This window comes from Stigmatopora argus, chromosome 17 (genome assembly GCF_051989625.1).
Source record: "Stigmatopora argus isolate UIUO_Sarg chromosome 17, RoL_Sarg_1.0, whole genome shotgun sequence".
NCBI lineage: Eukaryota > Metazoa > Chordata > Actinopteri > Syngnathiformes > Syngnathidae > Stigmatopora > Stigmatopora argus.
Genome location: NC_135403.1, coordinates 1,851,556 through 1,871,215, shown reverse-complemented (window position 1 = coordinate 1,871,215; position 19,660 = coordinate 1,851,556). Strand labels below are relative to the sequence as shown.

Here is a 19,660-nt window from a genome sequence, read left to right as displayed (position 1 = left end):
CTATTCTAAATCAATTATTTTATCTAAACCAGCCAGGTACAATTTATGTAATTTTTTGGATGAATGCAATTTCTGCATTATTTTCATGTTAGATATCATTAACAACCAAATAATTCTTAATACTTGAGATCTAATTCGCAAATCACCCCCATGTTCCTAACCCACCCAAGGATACCCTCACCAAGGAGACAATGTTTACTTAAGATAAGAGCCATTTTCTGTAGCTCACTGTTACCACAATTAAAACCTACAATAAGTAAATTAGAGAAAACTTTCTACTAGGCATTTCCTAATGAAAATTTTTAGTGTTTAATAGAGGACCCACAAATTGTCACCAATGTCATAATATTGTTAATTTTCTTATCCCTTTTTCTCTAACCAGCTAATATCTTATGTTAAAGTATTTTGAACAAACCAACCATTCAAAAACATTATTAATAATCTTTTATCCTCCAAAAGCTAGTTTTCTTTAATTAAGAGGCCTTCAAAATCAACAAATTGGTCATAAATGGCTATCTTGCTCTATTCCCAATTTCGAAGCCAAACAAACCAATCTTTTACCAAACTGATTGTCTATCACCTTGAAAGACATTTTTGTTTAAAATCCAAAAAATGCGAAAGTAATCGCAGAACCCTGCATGTCCTGCAGACCATGTTTTGCTCTTATTCTGAAATGTTTAACGGAAGCGCGCTCTTAGCCGCTAACTGTTAGCTTTAGACTCGCTGTAAAAGCAGGATTTCTCCTCTCACAGACACATCTTATCTGTCACAAATTCCTGATTTTGCTCTGTTTACAAATGACTCCCCAGCGAGGAATCATGTTTGAAATGTCACTTTTTAGCTGTGAATAATGCATTTTAGAGAAGACTACCATTACCATAATAAGCTAAATTAATTCCTCATCCGGTATCCAACCGCAATTTTTTGCCGAGACCCCATAATCTCAAAATATGCTGCAAGCACAACTTTATCCCATAGCAAAAACCATTTTCGCACACACAAGTTTGCTTCAACAAAAAAAAAAAAATAGTAGCGTGTGTGATTCGGGCACACAAGGTACGCTGAACGACTGCATATAATCAAGCTCTATTTCTAACACCGTCCAATCGGTCGGCCCGCGGGCCGCATGTACAAAGTCACGTAGCACTTCCCTCCTCTGATCGTATGCCTTGTAACGTACAATGTGTGGAGTTGACCATTCAAGAAAAAGGGGTTTCAGCCTCTATTTTTTTCTCATAGGCCTAATCAGGCCCCTCAGTCATTTTGCACCACATTTTCACATGGAGGGAGTTCATGTTTTCAATACTCTCCCACGTCTCAATCAAATCAGCAGCCGCAGCTAACAGGGCGCTTCCCACCACAGTCGGCACATTATTTGGCAAGTCCAGAGTATAATAAAAAAAACGCAGGTTGGCAACCCTGCAAAACATTTAATTGGCCGTTTTGAATCTCTTCGTCTTTTAACCACCATATTCCCGCTAGCGGACGGGATCAAACCCAGGCCAAGCTGCAATAGGCCATCTCATCCCAGTAAATTGGCAGGACATTCAGGTAGTACCAAGAAGAAAATGAAAATTGATTAATTTTATATTTTGCATTTCCAAAGACCGGCATAGTAACTTCCTTATGATCTCATCTCATTTTCTGGACCGCTTTATCCTCATTAGGGGTGCGGGGGTGCTGGAGCCAATCCCAGTTGTCTACGCCCCAGAGGCAGGGGACACCCTGAATCGGCCAGCCGATCGCAGGGCACAAGGAGACGGACAACCATGCAGACTTACACCCATACCTAGGGGCAAATTAGAGTGTCCAGTCAGCCTACCATTCGTGTTTTTTGGAATGTGGGAGGAAACCGGAGTACCCGGAGCAAACCCACGCTGGCCCGGGAAGAACATGCAAACTCCACACAAGTGGACTGACCTGGACTTGAACCTAGGACCCCAGAGCTGTGAGGCTGACGCGCTCACCACTCGCTCCAACGGGCCGCCCTCTTCCTTATGATATTGACCCTAATAATGTGCTTTTGATTCATACAGTATCTCAGAAATACCACGTCATGTTTTTTCTCAAGATTTTCCCTTCAAAGTAACACATTTGTACTCTCAATTAAAACCATGATTATGGAGGTGAAAATTGGGGCGGCTTATATGTGAGAAATTACAAAATTCAACAATTTTTAGGCAATTTTACGGGTGCGGCTTATACGCTTATATGCGAGTAAATACGGTATTTTCTGCTGTTTCATTACGGATTAAAATCTGACCGTCTGTTTATATGAAGCAGGATAATGGACTGTTAAGACAAAATGCATTCAATTCAAATGCTTTGGTCAATAGAGCTTGAGTATTCGCAGGGTTAATTTAGCTTTCCCTCAAGCGCCTCCCCCCCCCCCCCCCAAAAAAAAACCGCACCCTCCTCTCTTCTGCCTAACACTTCCGTGATGGAGGGGAGATTCGTCACGCCCCCGATATACTCCCTCCCCTGGCTTACTCGGCAGCCACTTTTATTTTTGGAGTGGAACGCATGTAGAGATTTTAACACTGCTCTACATGACTTATAGCCTCGAGCCGCATGCACAAAGAAAACACCACAGCACTGAATTCAGCTTTCCCTAACAAATCTGCAACAGAATATCAACCAAAAAATGCTTTTAGCTCAAATTGTACTATTTCTGGGTGGAACCTAACTAAAATGTGTGTTCACCGTTCCAGAAGTGACCACTCAAACGTTTTTCCACAAGGAGTTCCAACAGTATGTTTTTCCACACAGTACGAAGCATGTTTTTTTCGGCGTGTTTTGTTATTTTTAATGCCTTAATTCTTTGCCTGTCGACTGGCAACGGGAAGCACAGGAAATAGACAGACAGAGAGGGCAGAGGAAGATCGCGCGCACACACACATTCACTCTCCCAGACGCGTGCGCGCACAGCACTTACGCACACAGCAAACTAAACTCTTTAAGTCATTATATATATATATAAATATATATATATATATATATTATTTGCACATTATTAGTTAGTCTGTTCTCTCAGCAAATGTTTTGACGGATGTCTCAAGTTCAAGCTGGCTTGAATACTCATAGGTGGGTCCAACCGAATATAAAATATAAATATTCACTCGAAACCATGGTTCATTTTGGGCGCAACCGGGATTAATAGTGCGTTTCCTCCTGACGCATATTTGTAGAGCGTGACTCTCAATTCTACCGACGCGCTAAACCTGAAATAACGTTCAAACGGGCGTTACAATTAATCAACAGTCGATGGCTTCATCTAACCCAGTGGTTCCCAAACTGGGGGGCGCGCCCCCCTAGGGAGGCGTAAAGAGAATTCAAGGGGGGCGTGAAGTCATCTGATAAAAAAAAATGTTTAAATAGATTATAAGAATAATAAAATCAAAGAACAAATATCTGCCATTAAATACATGCAAAATATGATTATAGCAGTCACTCCAACGGTCCAACCCGTTTTCTATTAACAGAGATCTGTTTTCCTGAACAATGCTAAGAAATAAATGCAATAAAACAAAATAAGTTCACATGAGCAAAAGAGGAAGTGGGGGGGGGGGGGGGCGTGCGGGTCTACTGGAAGCAAGAAGGGGGGCGTCAGGTAAGATAGTTTGGGAACCACTGATCTAACCGTTTAAGCAACTCTGGGTAACGGCCGCAGGGTCAAACTGCCCTAATAACTTTTTTTTTCCAATGAGATTCCGATCAGCTGTTTAACAGCATGATCGAGCCTTACTTTTAAATAAAACACCCGGAACTCTTCCTTCTTGCAAGGCAGAGTCTCAGTCCATGCTATTGCAAAACACGCTTGACTGAGTTCTAACAGCTTATAATTCTTGCCAGATCTGCTTTTTGGTTCTCCTGGGTTGTCTATTGTTGTCAACGGTAGGAAATTAATTAAGATAGTTTTTTTTTAAACTGCATAACAGTAGAGGTTATACTGCTAGTATTCCCTGTGTTCTTTTGTCCAAACTTTCAGGAGCTTCACATACTACAAAATGGGTAACTTGGACAACCGAATTGCCAACGCAGATCAGTTACTCACCCAGGACGTGGAAAAATTCTGCAATAGTGTGGTCGATCTCTATTCCAACCTCAGCAAGGTACATCAACATTGTTAACAATCTGCATTACATTAAGAAGAAAGAAATGAATAACTACTCATAACTGTGTCTATCACAATTAATAATTTTGTCTCAGTAAATGTTATTATACATACCTGTCAACGTTTTTCCTGTATTTTATACGTTATTTTGATAATTTCAAATTGTGTACGCCGTATTACAACTTTTGGATGGGATTTCTTTTTAAAGTCCGTTTTTTGTAAAACCGATCTTGTTTTACCCATTTTGGCTCTAATCCGGATCGTCTCCTTCACTGGTAGCAGACGAAAACGTCATCGTCAACTGCTAATATTGGGTACTCGGACGTTTCGTCGAAAGACGTTTGGTCCCCGGACGTTTGGTCGACCGGACGTTTGGTCGACCGGACGTTTGGTCGACCGGACGTTTGGTCGACCGGACGTTTGGTCGACCGGACGTTTGGTCGACCGGACGTTTGGTCGACCGGACGTTTGGTCGACCGGACGTTTGGTCGACCGGACGTTTGGTCGACCGGACGTTTGGTCGACCGGACGTTTGGTCGACCGGACGTTTGGTCGACCGGACGTTTGGTCGACCGGACGTTTGGACGACCGGACGTTTGGTAGAACGGGTTCGCGAGTCCCGAGGTTTGAGTCACGAGACTTTCATTTGTTTAACCCTAACCCTATTCACTCAATGTTAAATAATAGTCATTAAATCCCTATTCACCCAATGTTAAAATCTATCAATTGCATGCGAACCCGTTCTACCAAATGTCCGTTCTACCAAACGTCCGGTCGACCAAACGTCCGTTCTACCAAACGTCCGGTCGACCAAACGTCCGGGGACCAAACGTCTTTCGACGAAACGTACAGTCTCGCTAATATTGTCATGCTTCAAGCATGATATGCGCACGTGCATTCCCCTTCCACACAGCACGTCAGAAAGCAATGTACCCAGACAGTCAAGGTGTCAGCGTCATACAACGACATCTACAGAATTTAGTGCATGCAAAAGGCCCACCGACTGATTGGGGACTAGTACGTCCACTTTGGGTAAAATTTTAGACTTCTAAGTGTGCCCTATGTGCGGAAACGTGCCGCGTTACGTTTGTACAGTTTATTGTCACTTAATAAGGGAAATTGTAATCATTAATAAGTCGAGCAACTGGCCGAGGTTGACAGGTATGCATGTATCTTAGTCAATTTCCATTGCAATCCCGTTGCTCTTATAGATCTAATAGAGGTGAGTGATAAGTTTGTTCTTTTTGTTTTTTGTTGTTTATCTGTGCCAAATGTTTTCATTTTCCTGGAATGGCTGTCAACTGTTTTCTTTTGTTTTTGCTGCTGGAAGAAGAGCAATTTACTCCATGTGAACATTGGAGGTTTAGTTTAAATGAACATCAAGTGAAAAGTGTTTGTTCAAAGAATCTGAATATGCAAATTACACATTTCTACTATGATAATGAATGGTCTACATTATCAGCGAAAATCGAGGGAATACTGTATACAGTGGTACCTCGACATACGATCTTAATCCGTTCCGGGACTGAGATCGTATGACGAGATTCTCGTAACTCGAGCGGACGTTTCCCATTGAAATGAATGGGAAACAAATTAATTCGTTCCAACCCGCTGAAAAAACCAATAACAGGATATTGGATTGGAAAAAATGTTTTATTTCTTCTAATTCGCCATCTATTAACAAAGTAACACATAACTAGTGGTTTAATAGTAATAAAATGTGTTTAATCTAACTAAAATTGGGCAGATTTCGCCGACAGGAGACGGAGACGTTTGGGGGTGTGGGGGGTAGGGTTCGTTTTTTTCCACGACAACGCACTCGTAAACGGAACAAACGAATTTAAATTAACTTGGATTAATATATACAGACACTCAAACATACGTTTATTGTAACTTAACACAAAACTGAATTCTAAATTTGTTGTAATCTTTTGTTACCTTCGTTTTCTGGGTTGGCGGTTTGCCACGCCTCCACCCTCACGTTCGCTATCGATGGGCTGTTTGCTATTGTACTACGTATTCCCTTCAAAATATTCCGAAAATGATTCACACAAATGTCCTCACAATAGGATATCCCACGACCACTTGCCAACAAGAAATAGTCTTGTAGTACATTTTAGCGATCGCTCCGCTGCTCATAAAGACCGGCTCGCAACTCCCTCGTTGAAATGGCTCTGAACGCAGCCGCTTTGAACGGCGCCTATGAGAGAGAGTTGCGACCAGAAATATTACAAAGAGGGAATTGCGAGCCAGTGCCGCTGATGTTCTTAGGAGCAGTGAACGAGAAGTAATATAATACTCCTCGTATTAGATAATAAAAATAACAGGAAATGCAACAGCTCAGCTTACCCACGTATTGATTGTGGATAATGAAGTTTCATTCTGAGAAAGAGTGCCATTGCCTATCGGCGTTGTGTGCACGAGTATACTTCATTACCCAGAAAGCCCTCTTTTTGCCCGCGCATGCGCGTTGTGAGTTTCCTGGTCGGAACTCGTCTGAATTAATAGTTCAGTGCTCGTAGATATTGTTATACACGAAAGATATGCAAAAAAGGCTTGGTTGCATCACAAAATTTTGATCGCGTGACGGGCGAATTATTCGATCGAAATTTCCGTCGTAAATCGAGAATATTGTGTGACGAACGGTCGTATGACGAGGTACCACTGTATTTGCTTCTGCGGCTGTGGCTAGTACTTTCTCACTATCGAATCATGTGGTGTGAAAACGCTGACGTTTCCGTACGTCTGCTAGAGGGCCTTGGTGTCTCCAACTCCAAGTAATTCTGATTTGGTTAAAGAAACTGTTTTACCAACACTTATTTTAAGCTGCATGGTCTGCAGACATCATTGATAATACCTTCAGGTAGATTTCTGACCATGGGAAAAAAATAATGGCTGAAATTTGATTGGTTAAATGCTTAAATTTGAAAAAAATCTGGAATCAGCACAAGCAGGAGAATAGCAATGAAAGGAAGATGACTGACAATTTGGAATGATTTAATTAGTGTTCTTGGACTTAATATAATTAATATCAGTCAGAATTCAGATATTTTTAGGCTGGCAGACAAGTCCTTGCAATATCATTTGTGCTTCCACATTGCAATTGAAGTTATATTTTCCGAGACTGTGATTGCCGAGGTGACCCAAAACGCACCTCTTTTTGTTAAAAAAGAAAGAAAAGAGCAGTCTTGTCAGAAATAGGAGTTTTTGCACGCCTCATATAAAACAAATTGAAGGTTGTAATATTAACAAGCACAATTCGGCACTTTTTGTTGTTTGGAGCTGCAACACTCATTTGTCGTATAAAACACCGATGAGTGAGTGTAGGCAGTGTTGACAGATTGGGCGAATTTCCGCCAAACAGGTTGGTTCATATTTACGGTGTGATTGGTTCGGAGCAGGGGTGTGCAAACCGTTACCGCCTCAAGGGCCGCTGTGGGTGCAGGTTTTTGTGGCAACCGATCCAGTAAAGACACTTTAACTAATGAGATTTCTGCAGATAACAAGAAGCATCTGACTGCAATCCACTGATTGCACTTGTAGGACACCTGATTGGTGAAAAGGTGTTCTCTTTAAGGGTTTGAATGAAAGCCGGCACCCATTACGGCCCTTTGTACAATCGTTTGCAACCCTGAGGTACAGCGCGCCATTGGCTCATGATCTCCACACTGTGGTGCCTTGTGTGGGTGAGCTTTAAAACGTTAATATTTATTTCCCTGATGAACCGGCACCAAGGGCGGCATGGTGGATGAATGGTTAGCGCGTTGGCCTCATAGTTACTGGGTCCTGGGTTCAAATCAATGTCCGTCCACCTGTGTGAAGTTTGCATGTTCTCCGTGGGTTTCTTCTGGGTACTTCACTTTCCTCTCACATTCCAAAGACATGCGTGGTAGGCTGGTTGGACACTCTAAATTACCCCTAGGTATGAGTGTGAGCGTGAATGGTTGTCTTTCTCCTCATGCTGCTTTGTGCCCGAAAGTCAGTTGGGATAGGCTCCAGCACCCCCGTGACCCTTGTGAAAATAAAGCAGTTCAGAAAATGAATAAATGAATGAACCAGCACCAAGTGGCTTGCGGACCAGTATTGGTTCACGGGACCGCTGGTTCATATCCAATCGCCGTTCCTGAGGGACCAGACGAAGAATGGCTCAGAAGACCTTATAATCAGCAACATTATTGGACGACGTCTTCCCTCGCCCGGACGCGGGTCACCAGGGCCCCACTCTGGAGCCAGGCCCAGAGGACGGGCGCGATGGAGAGTTCCTGGTGGCCGGGCCTACACCCATGGAACCTGCCCGGCCGGGCACAACTCGAAGAGACGAAGTGGGTTCCCCCTCACATGGGCTCACGGGCTCACCTCCTGTGAGAGGGGCCAAAGAGGTCGGGTGCGTCGACAGTTGGGCGGCGGCCAAAGGAGGGCTCCTTGGCGGTCCGATCCCCGGCTGCAGAAAAAGGCTCATGGGACGTGGAACGCCACCTCTCTGGTTGGGAAAAGAGCCTGAGCTAGTGCGTGAGTTTGAGAAATTCCGGCTCGACACAGTCAGGCTCACTTCTACGGATAGTTTGGGTTCCGGTACCACTCCTATCGAGGGGGGTTTGACACTACCACTCTGAGTACCCCACGGTAAGAGGCGCCGAGCGGGTGTGGGCTCGGTTCCTGCATGTCGGAATTTACCCGGGTGGACGAAAGGGTAGCATCTCTCCGTCTTCGGGTGGGGGGACGGGACCTAACTGTTGTTTGGGCGTATGTACCAAACAGCAGTTCAGATTACCCACCCTTTTTGGAGTCCTTGGGGGGGGGGGGGGTGCTGGAGAGTACTCCTTTGTGCAGGCCCTTCTATCTACCTAGGGAGCTAACGATTGTCATTGTAATGGCTGTTTACATCCCACCGGATGCTAACGTTAGCACGGCACTTAGCCTCCTGCTAGCAACTGTAAACAAACAGCAGCTTGATCACCCCAATGGAGTCTATTGTCGCCGGTGACTTCAAGAAAGCATGTTTAAAGACTTCTGCCCAAGTTTATCCAGTATGTGAAGTGTCACACCAGAGCAGATAAAACTCTAGACCATGTTTATTCTAACATCAAACATGCTTATAGAGCCACAACCCTCCCTCACCTTGCTGGATCCGACCATCTCTGCCTGTCCCTCACCCCCTCATACACCCCACTCTGGAGGCTAACAAGGCCACAAATAAAGATAATTAAAAACATGGCCTGAGGACGCCCTTTCTCAGCTGCAGGACTGTTTTTCCCTCACCATTTGGGAACTTTTTGAACATCACAACCTCCAGGACTACACAGACACTGTACTTTCCTACATCAAAAACTACGGACACTGTCACTGGTAATAAACGTATCTGGGTTTTTCCTAACAGAAAACCCTGGATGACCAGTAAGACACAGGCACTCATCAAATGCTGTAACACCGCCTCCAGGTCAGGGGACAAGTTACAATACAGTGCTGCCCGAGCAGACCTGAAGAGAGGCATTAAAAAGGCCAAGGCAGCATATACAAGGAAAATTGAGGAGCACTTCACAGAAAATAATAATCGGATTCAGTCTCAACACCTCCACCACCCTGCAGCAGTACTGAAGCTTTAGGAAGATGAAGTGAGACAGGTACTGCGGACTGTGAACACCAGGAAGGCTGCTGGCCCTGACGGAGTACCTGGGAAGGTGCTCAAAGCCTGTGCTGACCAGCTGTCTCACAAAGATTTTCAATTGTTCCCTGCAACAATCCATCATCCCATCCTGCCTGAAATCTGCCACCATTATCCCTGTCCCTAAAAAGCCAACCATTGACGGCCTGAATGATTATAGGCTTGTTGCACTTACGTCTGTGATCATGAAGTGCTTTGAAAATTTGGTCGCTTGCCACATCAGGGATACAATCCCTCCCTCAGTTAACCCCCACCAGTTTGCTTATAGAGCAAACAGGTCTACTGAGGATGCGGGTCACTATTGACTATAGCTCAGCCTTCAACACTATAATACTGGACATTCTGGCTGACAAACTCTCCCACCTTGGACTATCCTCTTCCATCTGCTGCTGGATTAAGAACTTATTGCTGAGGCGGTAGACTGGAGCTGCGGCCGCAACGTGGTCGGTGCCTGTCGGTGCGGCAATCCCAGAATGTGCTGGTGGGCACCAGCGGTGAGCGATGCCGCCGGGCTAAGAAAGGAGTCCTATTGGGCCCTTTTGGCCTATGTGACTCAGCAGGTAGCTGACGGGTACCTGGTGGCCAAGCGGCACGTGGCTCTTGTCGTCTCCGAGGCAAAAACGCGGGAAAGGGAGGAGTTCGGTGAGACCATGGAGAACCATATATCCACTTGATGGAGCTCTAATAACAGAAATAGCATCTGCACCTCAGTCAACATGAATGGGACGTCTACCGCCGTCAATGGCAGCTTATTGATAATGTGTTTAATTTGGGACAATAATAGTATAAAAGAGGCAAGTTTGTCTATACCAGGGGTGGGCAAACTTTTTGACTTGCGGGCCAGAATGGATACTAAAATTTGACAGTATTTGGAAACGCAATGTAATTTATCAAACCTGGGAAATGAAATGTTAGAAAAAAGACATAATTCAGAGCGAAAATTATACAGACTCTCCCCTACTTACGAACATTCGAGTTACGAACAACGGTACATACGAACACGTCTGCGCATATGGCATATGTCGAAAAATGTTCAGAAAGAGATGCTGTAAGTTCGATTTTTTATTGCGCACCTTTTTCTGAGTAGTGCTTCTTTCCGCCGCTAATACCGACGCTTGGCGCTGTGAGAGGGAGGAGGCTCAGCAATGTGTCAAGGAGGAGGAGGAAGAAGAAACGCCTGTCCCCATGAAGAAATTTGAGACGAAACTCTTGGCTGAGGGGTTTTCGCTCATAGATAAAGCCATCGCACTCTTCGAGCAGTAAGACCCAAATATTGAACCTTGCACAAAGGTTGCAAATCAATTGAATGATGCCATACAGTGGTACCTCAACATTTATGATGAAAAAAAGAAGAAAACTGTGCAATCGTCGTTAGATCGCTTCTTTCGGCCAGTTTCTAGTAAATCCTCCAAGGAAGATACTCATCAACCCTCGTCTTCTTCTCCTCGACCCTCAACTTCTTCCTACATTGAAGTTACGGAGGAGGAAGTAACTTTTGAAGCCCATTCCAGCGACGACGAAGACCCTCTCATGATATAAAATCCTCCTCTTCCTCCTCTTCCTCCTCCTCCTCCTACATCATCTCCTTAAGCATCGAGTACATCTTCCAAAAGTACGTTAAACTTCATTTTATTTATCTTATTACGTACATGTACATACTGTGTGTTACTTATACAAGCCTTAAACATACTTATATAAACCTTCAATATACTTATATAGGCCTTAAACAACAATTATAATACAAAATATAGCACTGAGCAACTTACGAACAAATTCACCTTACGAACAATCGCTCAGAACGTAACTCGTTCGTAAGTAGGGGATTGTCTGTATTTTCAAATTTACTTTCAATATTAAGAACATATTATTATTCAACGAAAGAAAGCAGTCTTTAAATTGAGAGTGATGAGTGGCATATTGTTCTCCAAGTTACACTCCAACAAAGGTCTAGACTAGTGCGTCATCTATCAGGGAAACGACGGTATTGCAGGGCAAAGGGAAATGAATGAGGTCATTGATTTTTACTATAATTTGGACAACGTCGGCATGCCGGATTAAAAAGCCTAACGGGCCGTATATGGCCCGCGGGCCGTAGTTTGAAAAACATGTACACGCCAATACGAGCGAATCCGGGGGCGGGGCGAGCAAGCGAATCCGGCGACGAATAACATGTACACACACGTCAATAATACGCAACGTATTGATAATTTTGATATTAGATATTTAGATATTAATGCTCTTACATTGTCAATGCAATTACAAACTCACTCTCTTCTTATGATTATAATTTTGAGAGCGAGAGATTACCTGGTTGATCGCTTTCAACAGTAAACTCTCTGTATCTCTCTTTCTCTCATGATTATAAATTTGAGAACGAGCGAATCCGGCGACGAAACGTCCGTTCGACGAAATGTCCGGCGGCGATTCCGTCGACCAAACGTCCGTTCGACCAAACGTCCATTCGACCAAACGTCCGTTCGACGAACTGTCCGTCGACCAAACGTCCGTTCGACCAAACGTCCGGTCACGATGATAATTTATTTTGTACCTACACAAGGGACTAAAGATGGAAATTAGCCCTTGGCTACAATCTTACATATTTACACATGTATGGTCATTAACATGAATATAAATACAGTCGTACCTCTACTTATAAAATTAATTGGTTTCAAGACTTTTTTCGTAAATTGAACATTTTCATGCGTTGAGAAGATTGGGGCCTTTTTCTAGTTGGGGAAAAAATTGAGGGAATTACACAACAACTTGATAATAACATTAATTGCATTCAACTCCTTCGTGCGGCCGTTCTTCTTCAGAAGATTTTTTCTTATTTGGCGGATTTTTTCTTTGTCGCCATTTTCCTTCTTTGGGGGAATTTTTCTTCTTTGGCGCTGAATTCAGCGGCAGGTCCTTGTCTTCCGCTTGCAAGTTGAATATTTTTTATTTGAGTTTGATTTATTTAATAAAGTACATATACATGGTCATGTTAATGAACATATATATGTAAATACAGTTGTACCTCCACTTACGAAATAAATTGGTTCCAGAACTTTTTCCGTAACTTGAAAATTTCATAATTAGGTGTACTTTTTATGTAAATTCTCTAATTCGTTCTACGGTCCTCACAGAACTACCAACTAAACCCTTTAAAATGGGTCAGTGTCCCAATTTGTATGAAAGATGTGAGGAAACAAAAATGAGAGAATTATAAAGAAATTATTCATCAATGTCTTAAAATAAATAAAGCATAGGAAATTGGGCCCTCCACCGCTAAAATATCTCCCTCCGTGGCCGTTATAGATGTAATACCCGTGTTTGTCCGCCAGATGGTGGCAAGAGCCCTTTCAACCAGGGCCGAAAGCCGTCCACTTTGTAGTACATTTTAGACTTTTACGTGTGCCCTAGATGTGTGTGTGTGTGTGTGTGCACTGTAAATATGTGCCACGTTGCAGTTGTAGTTTTTAATTGCTTAAGGGGAATTCAAAATAAAATAATGGATAAGGAAATGCATTTACTATTTGGGAGATTTCGTAACTTGGATCTTTTTCGTATCTCGTATCACTCATTTGCATCGAGGCATTCGTAAGTAAAGGTATGACTGTTCATTAATATGTGCTGTCCATTATCAAATAAATCAAACTCTCAATGTCACATTACTCTGCGGGTCAAGATAAAATGACCGCTATCTGTACCTTTATCTGGGGTCCTTAATTAGTAGAATATAACCTTAATATAATATATTGTAAAGATTTAGTTTGCACAATGTATTTTAAAATCTATATTTAAATTGGAAAAAAAACGTTATTGGGAGCTTTAGTCCAAGTCTATCGTCAGATTTGAAACATATTGTATCATCGATGGACTCTTCAGGAGGAGCTTTTGCATGGTTTTCGGCGCACAAGGAAGATGTTGATGGGGAGTTGTGACCGCTGTTTCTTCTTTGGTACAAATATACTTTTGTCGAGGACATTTCAAGTTGATTGCCATATTCCATGGCTATGACCGCCTGCAAGACAACACTAAAACCAATTGAAACCGTATATAAGCAAGCTCTGAAAGTATTGGACAGAAAACCAAAAACGCACTAGCTACCATTGTCAGATATAAAAATAAAACGCCTAAACTGGGACAATACTGTTAAATATGCAGATGCCCCCTTAGTTTACAAAATCTTCCATCACATAGCTCCTCCTCCAAGATGTTGTACAAAAAAATTCAAACACATCAACAAGGGCTAGCTAGACATGACTGCGTAGTCTCATCTTATCTCATTTTCTGAACCGCTTTATCCTCATTAGGGTCACGGGGGGTGCTGGAGCCTATCCCAGCTGACTCTGGGCCAGAGGCGGGGGACACCCTGAATCGGTGGCCAGCCGATCGCAGAGCACAAGGAGACGGACAACCATGCACATTCATATACTTACCTAGGGGCAATTTAGTGTCCAATCAGCCTACCATGCATGTTGTTAGGTTCATCCAATTGTACGTTTATCCTTAGGTATTTCCAATTGAGCTTTCAATAAAAAAGGCATCTGTAGTCACATCACCATTTAATTCTTGCAAGAAGAGAATACATCCCGCCGCTCGTCCGATCAAGATTATTCTAACGAGTGGCATTATGTCCTGCCCATTTAAGGCCTCAAATCAAAACAATTACAAGGTTATCGACTCGATCCAATTGCGTAAGCAAGAAACAAAACAATTCCATAATCAAGCAAACCTAGCGTCAACCTAGCGTCACAAATTAAAACAATATGCTTGATAGCCATCCGCTGAACCAACAACAATTTAAGCGTCCTTCACAGATCTTCATTGCGAACTTGCATCTGGGGAAAGCGTTGAGGCGTATCTTCCAGTAATCAGTCCTCGGAGCAAGGACTCAATGTATTGTTTATGTCCTAGCAAACTTGTATCTCTCGCTGGAGCCAGCTGTCCTGGAGAGCGACCTTGGGGTAAGCGTTTGTCTTCGTTGAAAGCGATCAACACATATATATATATATATATATATTGTTTAATATAGTTACACATTTAGGATGAGGATTACTATTCCTAATAAGCAAATATATTGATTAATATAGTAAGCATGTATATTATAAGGCTTTATATTCATTGCAAACACATTTATAATAATGATTACTCCAACACATGTTTTTGGAATGTGGGAGGAAACTGGAGTACCCGGAGGTAACCCACGCAGGCCCGGGGAGAACATGCATACTCCCCACAGATGGACACAACCTGGATTTGAACCCAGGACCTCAGAGCTGTGAGGCCGACGCGTTAACCACTCGCTCCACCGGGCCGCCCCGTGACTGTGTAGTTCCCTTCAAAAAGAGTGCATTCAGCCTAAGCACCTTCTGGAACTCAATACCAATGACCATACGTGAACTCCCGTCTCTGAATCTCTTTGCCAGTAATCTTAAAGCCTGGCTCTTAAAACGAACAAATTTGCGATCACAACACTGTCTAAAACAGTGCCGCTTGTGAGCATGTGTGTGTATGTGGCGTCGGAGGTTCCGTCCAGGGGATGCAAATGTCGGGGAGATTATTCTTTGGAGGTGACGGGGAAAGCTAGGCGAAGGTATCTGCCAAGGGGCGCGCAGTAAGTCTTGAGAAGCAAGTGGGAGGTCGTTAGTCAAAGGAATGACAGAAATGCAAGAAACTTGTAAAACAACTGATGAGGTACAAATCCAAGTTGATCGGGCGATGTGGTGGTGCGTCCACTGTGCTTTTAAAGGAGGCTGACTATGATGTATTTCAGCTGTGGCCGCTCAACCCGTCTGACCTACAATCAAATTGAAACCATTCAACCTACCTTAATCAAGGCAGGTCTCAGGGGGAAAGGGCAGATCCCCTAAGACCTTCGGGGAAAAAAGGTTCCCGACTCCTGCTCTACAGATAGATTGCATGACAATAGCATTTGATCCAGTCATACCCACTTTCGACTAAAACATTGGTTCATCGTTCATTTTGCGTCCTTTAAGACAAGAAAGGGGGAAAACTGTTCTCCGCTCAAGCTCAAACCGATTGCCCCTCGCTGCTGTGGCGCCAACTCTAGGGAGTTATTTGTTTCAAAAATATTCACACAAATACATCAGAATTGCCACATGTTTTCAAGTTTCACAAACATATCCAAGACATTCACGTATATTTTCGAGATCTTAAAATACATCACTGATTTGTGTGACACGATGGTGAAATAAACTGAAAAAGAAGTGGGAGTTCGGTGCTGGGACTGTTTATCGAATGCTTGTCCCGTCGGTGGCACGGTGGTCCTGTGTTTACAGTTGAAATCCAGTGAGTCGCCATGTCAAACATGAGCGTGCACACCCACGGTGAAAGACACTTTCTCATCATACTGAATGACTGAACTGCACGCAGCGTTGTCGCTATAATGAGTTGGCAGCAGGGGCTTCTTTTTTTCAAATTTTAAGACAATTATACATTCAGTAGGATGAGAAAGTCGAACCAATCACATGCCTTTGTTTGCCACACTGCAAAACATTCTCACAACTTACAATGAAACAATGCTTTAAAAAACAACAACCCTGCAATGTATATTGAATACGCAAAATATGAATCGGAAAGAGGAATCACAATATTGGCTCATACAGTGATGAAATGTATATCAACCCACATAATTGCTTATGGTAGCCCAGAAAAAAAGTAGATCGCAAGAGATTGGCTCCTTGAAAAGTAGATCTTTAGCAAAGACGGTTTGACTGCCCTTGCTCTCCAAGTTAGATTTGTTCTGTAATAATTCTTACTTTTGTTATCAAAAATATTTATTTGAATCTCATCGAGGCTGCTCTGCCAGTTTTTCTTTTAAATATTTTTTAAAAATAAATGAATAAATACTATAATCCGTTTTAATGTCACACTAAATCAAGTGTCTCCAAACTATTCCACAAAGGTAGAAGTAGGATTTCCATCAAATTGAACAAGAGGGCACCTTTTCACCTATCAGGTGTTTTAGAAAGTACTTGGTTGATTGCAGTATGATTCTGATGATTTTAGCAGAAACACCTTTTGTTTATACTGTCTATGTCAATCGGTCGGGAACCACAGCTGCCTTTGAGAACCGGTTTGGAGACCCTATACATTAAATGAAGTGCCTATGTAAACACCACCAATTTCTGGGGGGGGACACACCCACTTGCAGTTCAAGGCCTTGCACCTCAGACTACAGATATGGATAGAGTTTAAATGGTTGAACAGATGGGGATTGTGGTGTACTCACTCATCTTCTATTTTTTACTCTCCTGTATTGTTTCTATCTATTTATTATTTTCATTTATAATATGTGCTTTTACAAAGTGTATTGTTGACAAACATTGAACTTTTTTTTTCTGTAGCCTTTACTGGATATTGGTTTGTACATCTTCAAGCTGACAAGTGCTATTGGAGCTCAGGTATGTTGTTCTTTTTATATTTCAAAGGTCATTGGAAGTATTTATTTTTTGCTCATTTGGGCTTTGCATTAATTATGAATGACAGAGAAATCAGCATTTAATGTAATTTTATTTCATTAGTTGCATGTGAGGCAGGGAACATGGAGTCTGGATGGACCATGTTCCGCGCTTCTATTACTGAGGCGGCAGACCGGAGTTGGGGCCGCAAGGTGGTCGGTGCCTGTCGTGGCGGCAACCCCAGAACCCGCTGGTGGGCACCGGTGGTAAGGGATGCCGTCAGGACCGGAGGGTGTGTTCCAATTATCGGGGAATCACACTCCTCAGCCTCCCCGGAAGGTATATTCCGGGGTACAAAAGAGGAGGGTCCGCCGGTAGGATGAATCTCAGATGGATGGAGGATTCGTGTCCCCCTGCTGAAGCCAGTATCCATCCAGGCCCGTCTGCGGTTCGCTAGAGAGCATTTGGATGATCCAAAAGAGGACTGGGAGAATGTGTTATGGTCAGATGAAACCAAAATAGAACTTTTTGGTAGAAACACAGGTTCTCGTGTTCGGAGGCGAAAGAATACTGAATTGCATCCGAAGAACACCATACCCACTGTGAAGCATGGGGGTGGAAACATGCTTTGGGGCTGTTTTTCTGCAAAGGGACCAGGACGACTGATCTGTGTGGAAAGAAGGAATTGGGCCATGTATCGAGAGATTTCGAGTGAAAATCTCCTTCCACCAGCAAGGACATTGAAGATGAGACGTGGCTGGGTCTTTCAGCATGACAATGATCTCAAACACACAGCCAGGGCAACAAAGGAGTGGCTTCGTAGGAACCATTTCAAGGTCCAGGGGTGGTCTAGCCAGTCTCCAGATCTCAACACTATAGAAAATCTGTGAAGGGAGTTGAAAGTCTGTGTTTTTCAACGACAGCCCCAAAACATCACTGCTCTAGAGGAGATCTGCATGAAAGAATCGGCCAAAATACCAGCAACAGTGTGTGAAAAGCTTGTGAAGAGTTACAGAAACCGTTTGGCCGCCGTTATTGCCAACAAAGGGTACATAACAAAGTATTGAGATGAACTTTTGGTATTGACCAAATACTTATTTTCCTCCATGATTTGCAAATAAATTCTTTAAAAATCAACAATGGGATTTTCTGTTTTTTTACCCATGTTGACTATTGCAGGCCTGTTCTCTTTTCAAGTGGGATAACTTGCACAATTGGTGGTTGACTAAATACTTATTTGCCCCACTGTATATAGGCATTTTGTATCAAAACTACAAAAAAAAAAAAAAAAGAAATCAAGCAGTTTTTTCCAACTATTTACAGTAAAAATGTATATATATATATAAATATATATACACACATATATACATACATACATACACACACACACATGGATTGGATTGGATAACTTTATTCATCCCGTATTCGGGAAATTTCGTTGTCACAGTAGCAAGAGGGTGAGGATGCAGAAATAGGAAAGGCATTTTAGACATAAATAGATAGGTAATAAGTAAGTTAATAAATAAATACATGAATACATACATACATACACACAAACACATGCACACATGCACACATACACCGCTCTCCCACTTCCTCCACAGAGTCCAAAGGACAGCTCTGTTCTGGGCTGTCCTTTGGACTCTGTGGAGGAAGTGGGAGAGTGGAGGATGCTGACCAGGATGATGTCCATCATGGACAGCACCTCCCACCCCCTGCATGAGTCTGTGGAGTCCCTCCGAAGCTCCTTTAGCAATAGACTGCGGCACCCTCATTGCAGGAAGGAGCGCTTCCGCAGATCCTTCCTCCCATCAGCTGTCAGGCTCTTTAACAAAAAAATGGCTGTGTTAAGACCTACCGTATGCATGCATGTACATTTATGTGTATGTATGTATGTATATATGTGCTAAGCAACACGCTTATATAATTATATATTTATTCATGTATTTATTTCTTGACCTACTTATTACCTATCTATTTATGTCTAAAATGCCTTTCCTATTCCTGCATCCTCACCCTCTTGCCACTGGAACAACGAAATTTCCCGAATACGGGATGAATAAAGTTATCCAATCCAATCCAAACACATATACACACACACACACACACAGTTGTGGTAAAAAGTTTACATACACCTGTGAAGAACAATGTCATGGCTCTCTTGAGTTTCTAGTTATTTCTACAACTCTGATTTTTTTCTGATAGAGTGATTGGAACAGATACTTCTTTGTCACAAAAACATTCATGAAGTTTGGTTCTTTTATGACTTTATTATGGGTGAACAGGAAAAAGTGATCAAATCTGCTGGGTCAAAAATATACATACCGCAGCGCTAATATTTGGTAACATGTCCCTTGGCCATTTTCACTTCAATTAGGCGCTTTTGGTATTCATCCACAAGCTTCTGGCAGGCTTCTGGTTAAATCTTTGACCACTCCTCTTGACAGAATTGGTGCAGTTCAGTTAAATTTGATG

At 42.7% G+C, this 19,660-nt stretch overlaps 1 protein-coding gene across 5 annotated transcripts in view; it reads left to right on the top strand.

The window, feature by feature from the left end:
- The window catches only part of abcd3a (ATP-binding cassette, sub-family D (ALD), member 3a), a 142,735-nt gene that overhangs the window by 31,120 nt on the left and 91,955 nt on the right, over positions 1-19,660 (top strand). For all 5 annotated transcript variants that reach the window (XR_013305710.1, XM_077623774.1, XM_077623775.1 and 2 more), the window contains 2 exons: positions 3,989-4,112; positions 17,132-17,188. Coding sequence is in view for 4 of the 5 variants with exons in the window: in XM_077623774.1 (XP_077479900.1) it covers positions 3,989-4,112; positions 17,132-17,188 (181 nt within the window). In the remaining variant the exon portion in view is untranslated. The remainder of the gene's footprint in view (positions 1-3,988; positions 4,113-17,131; positions 17,189-19,660) is intronic.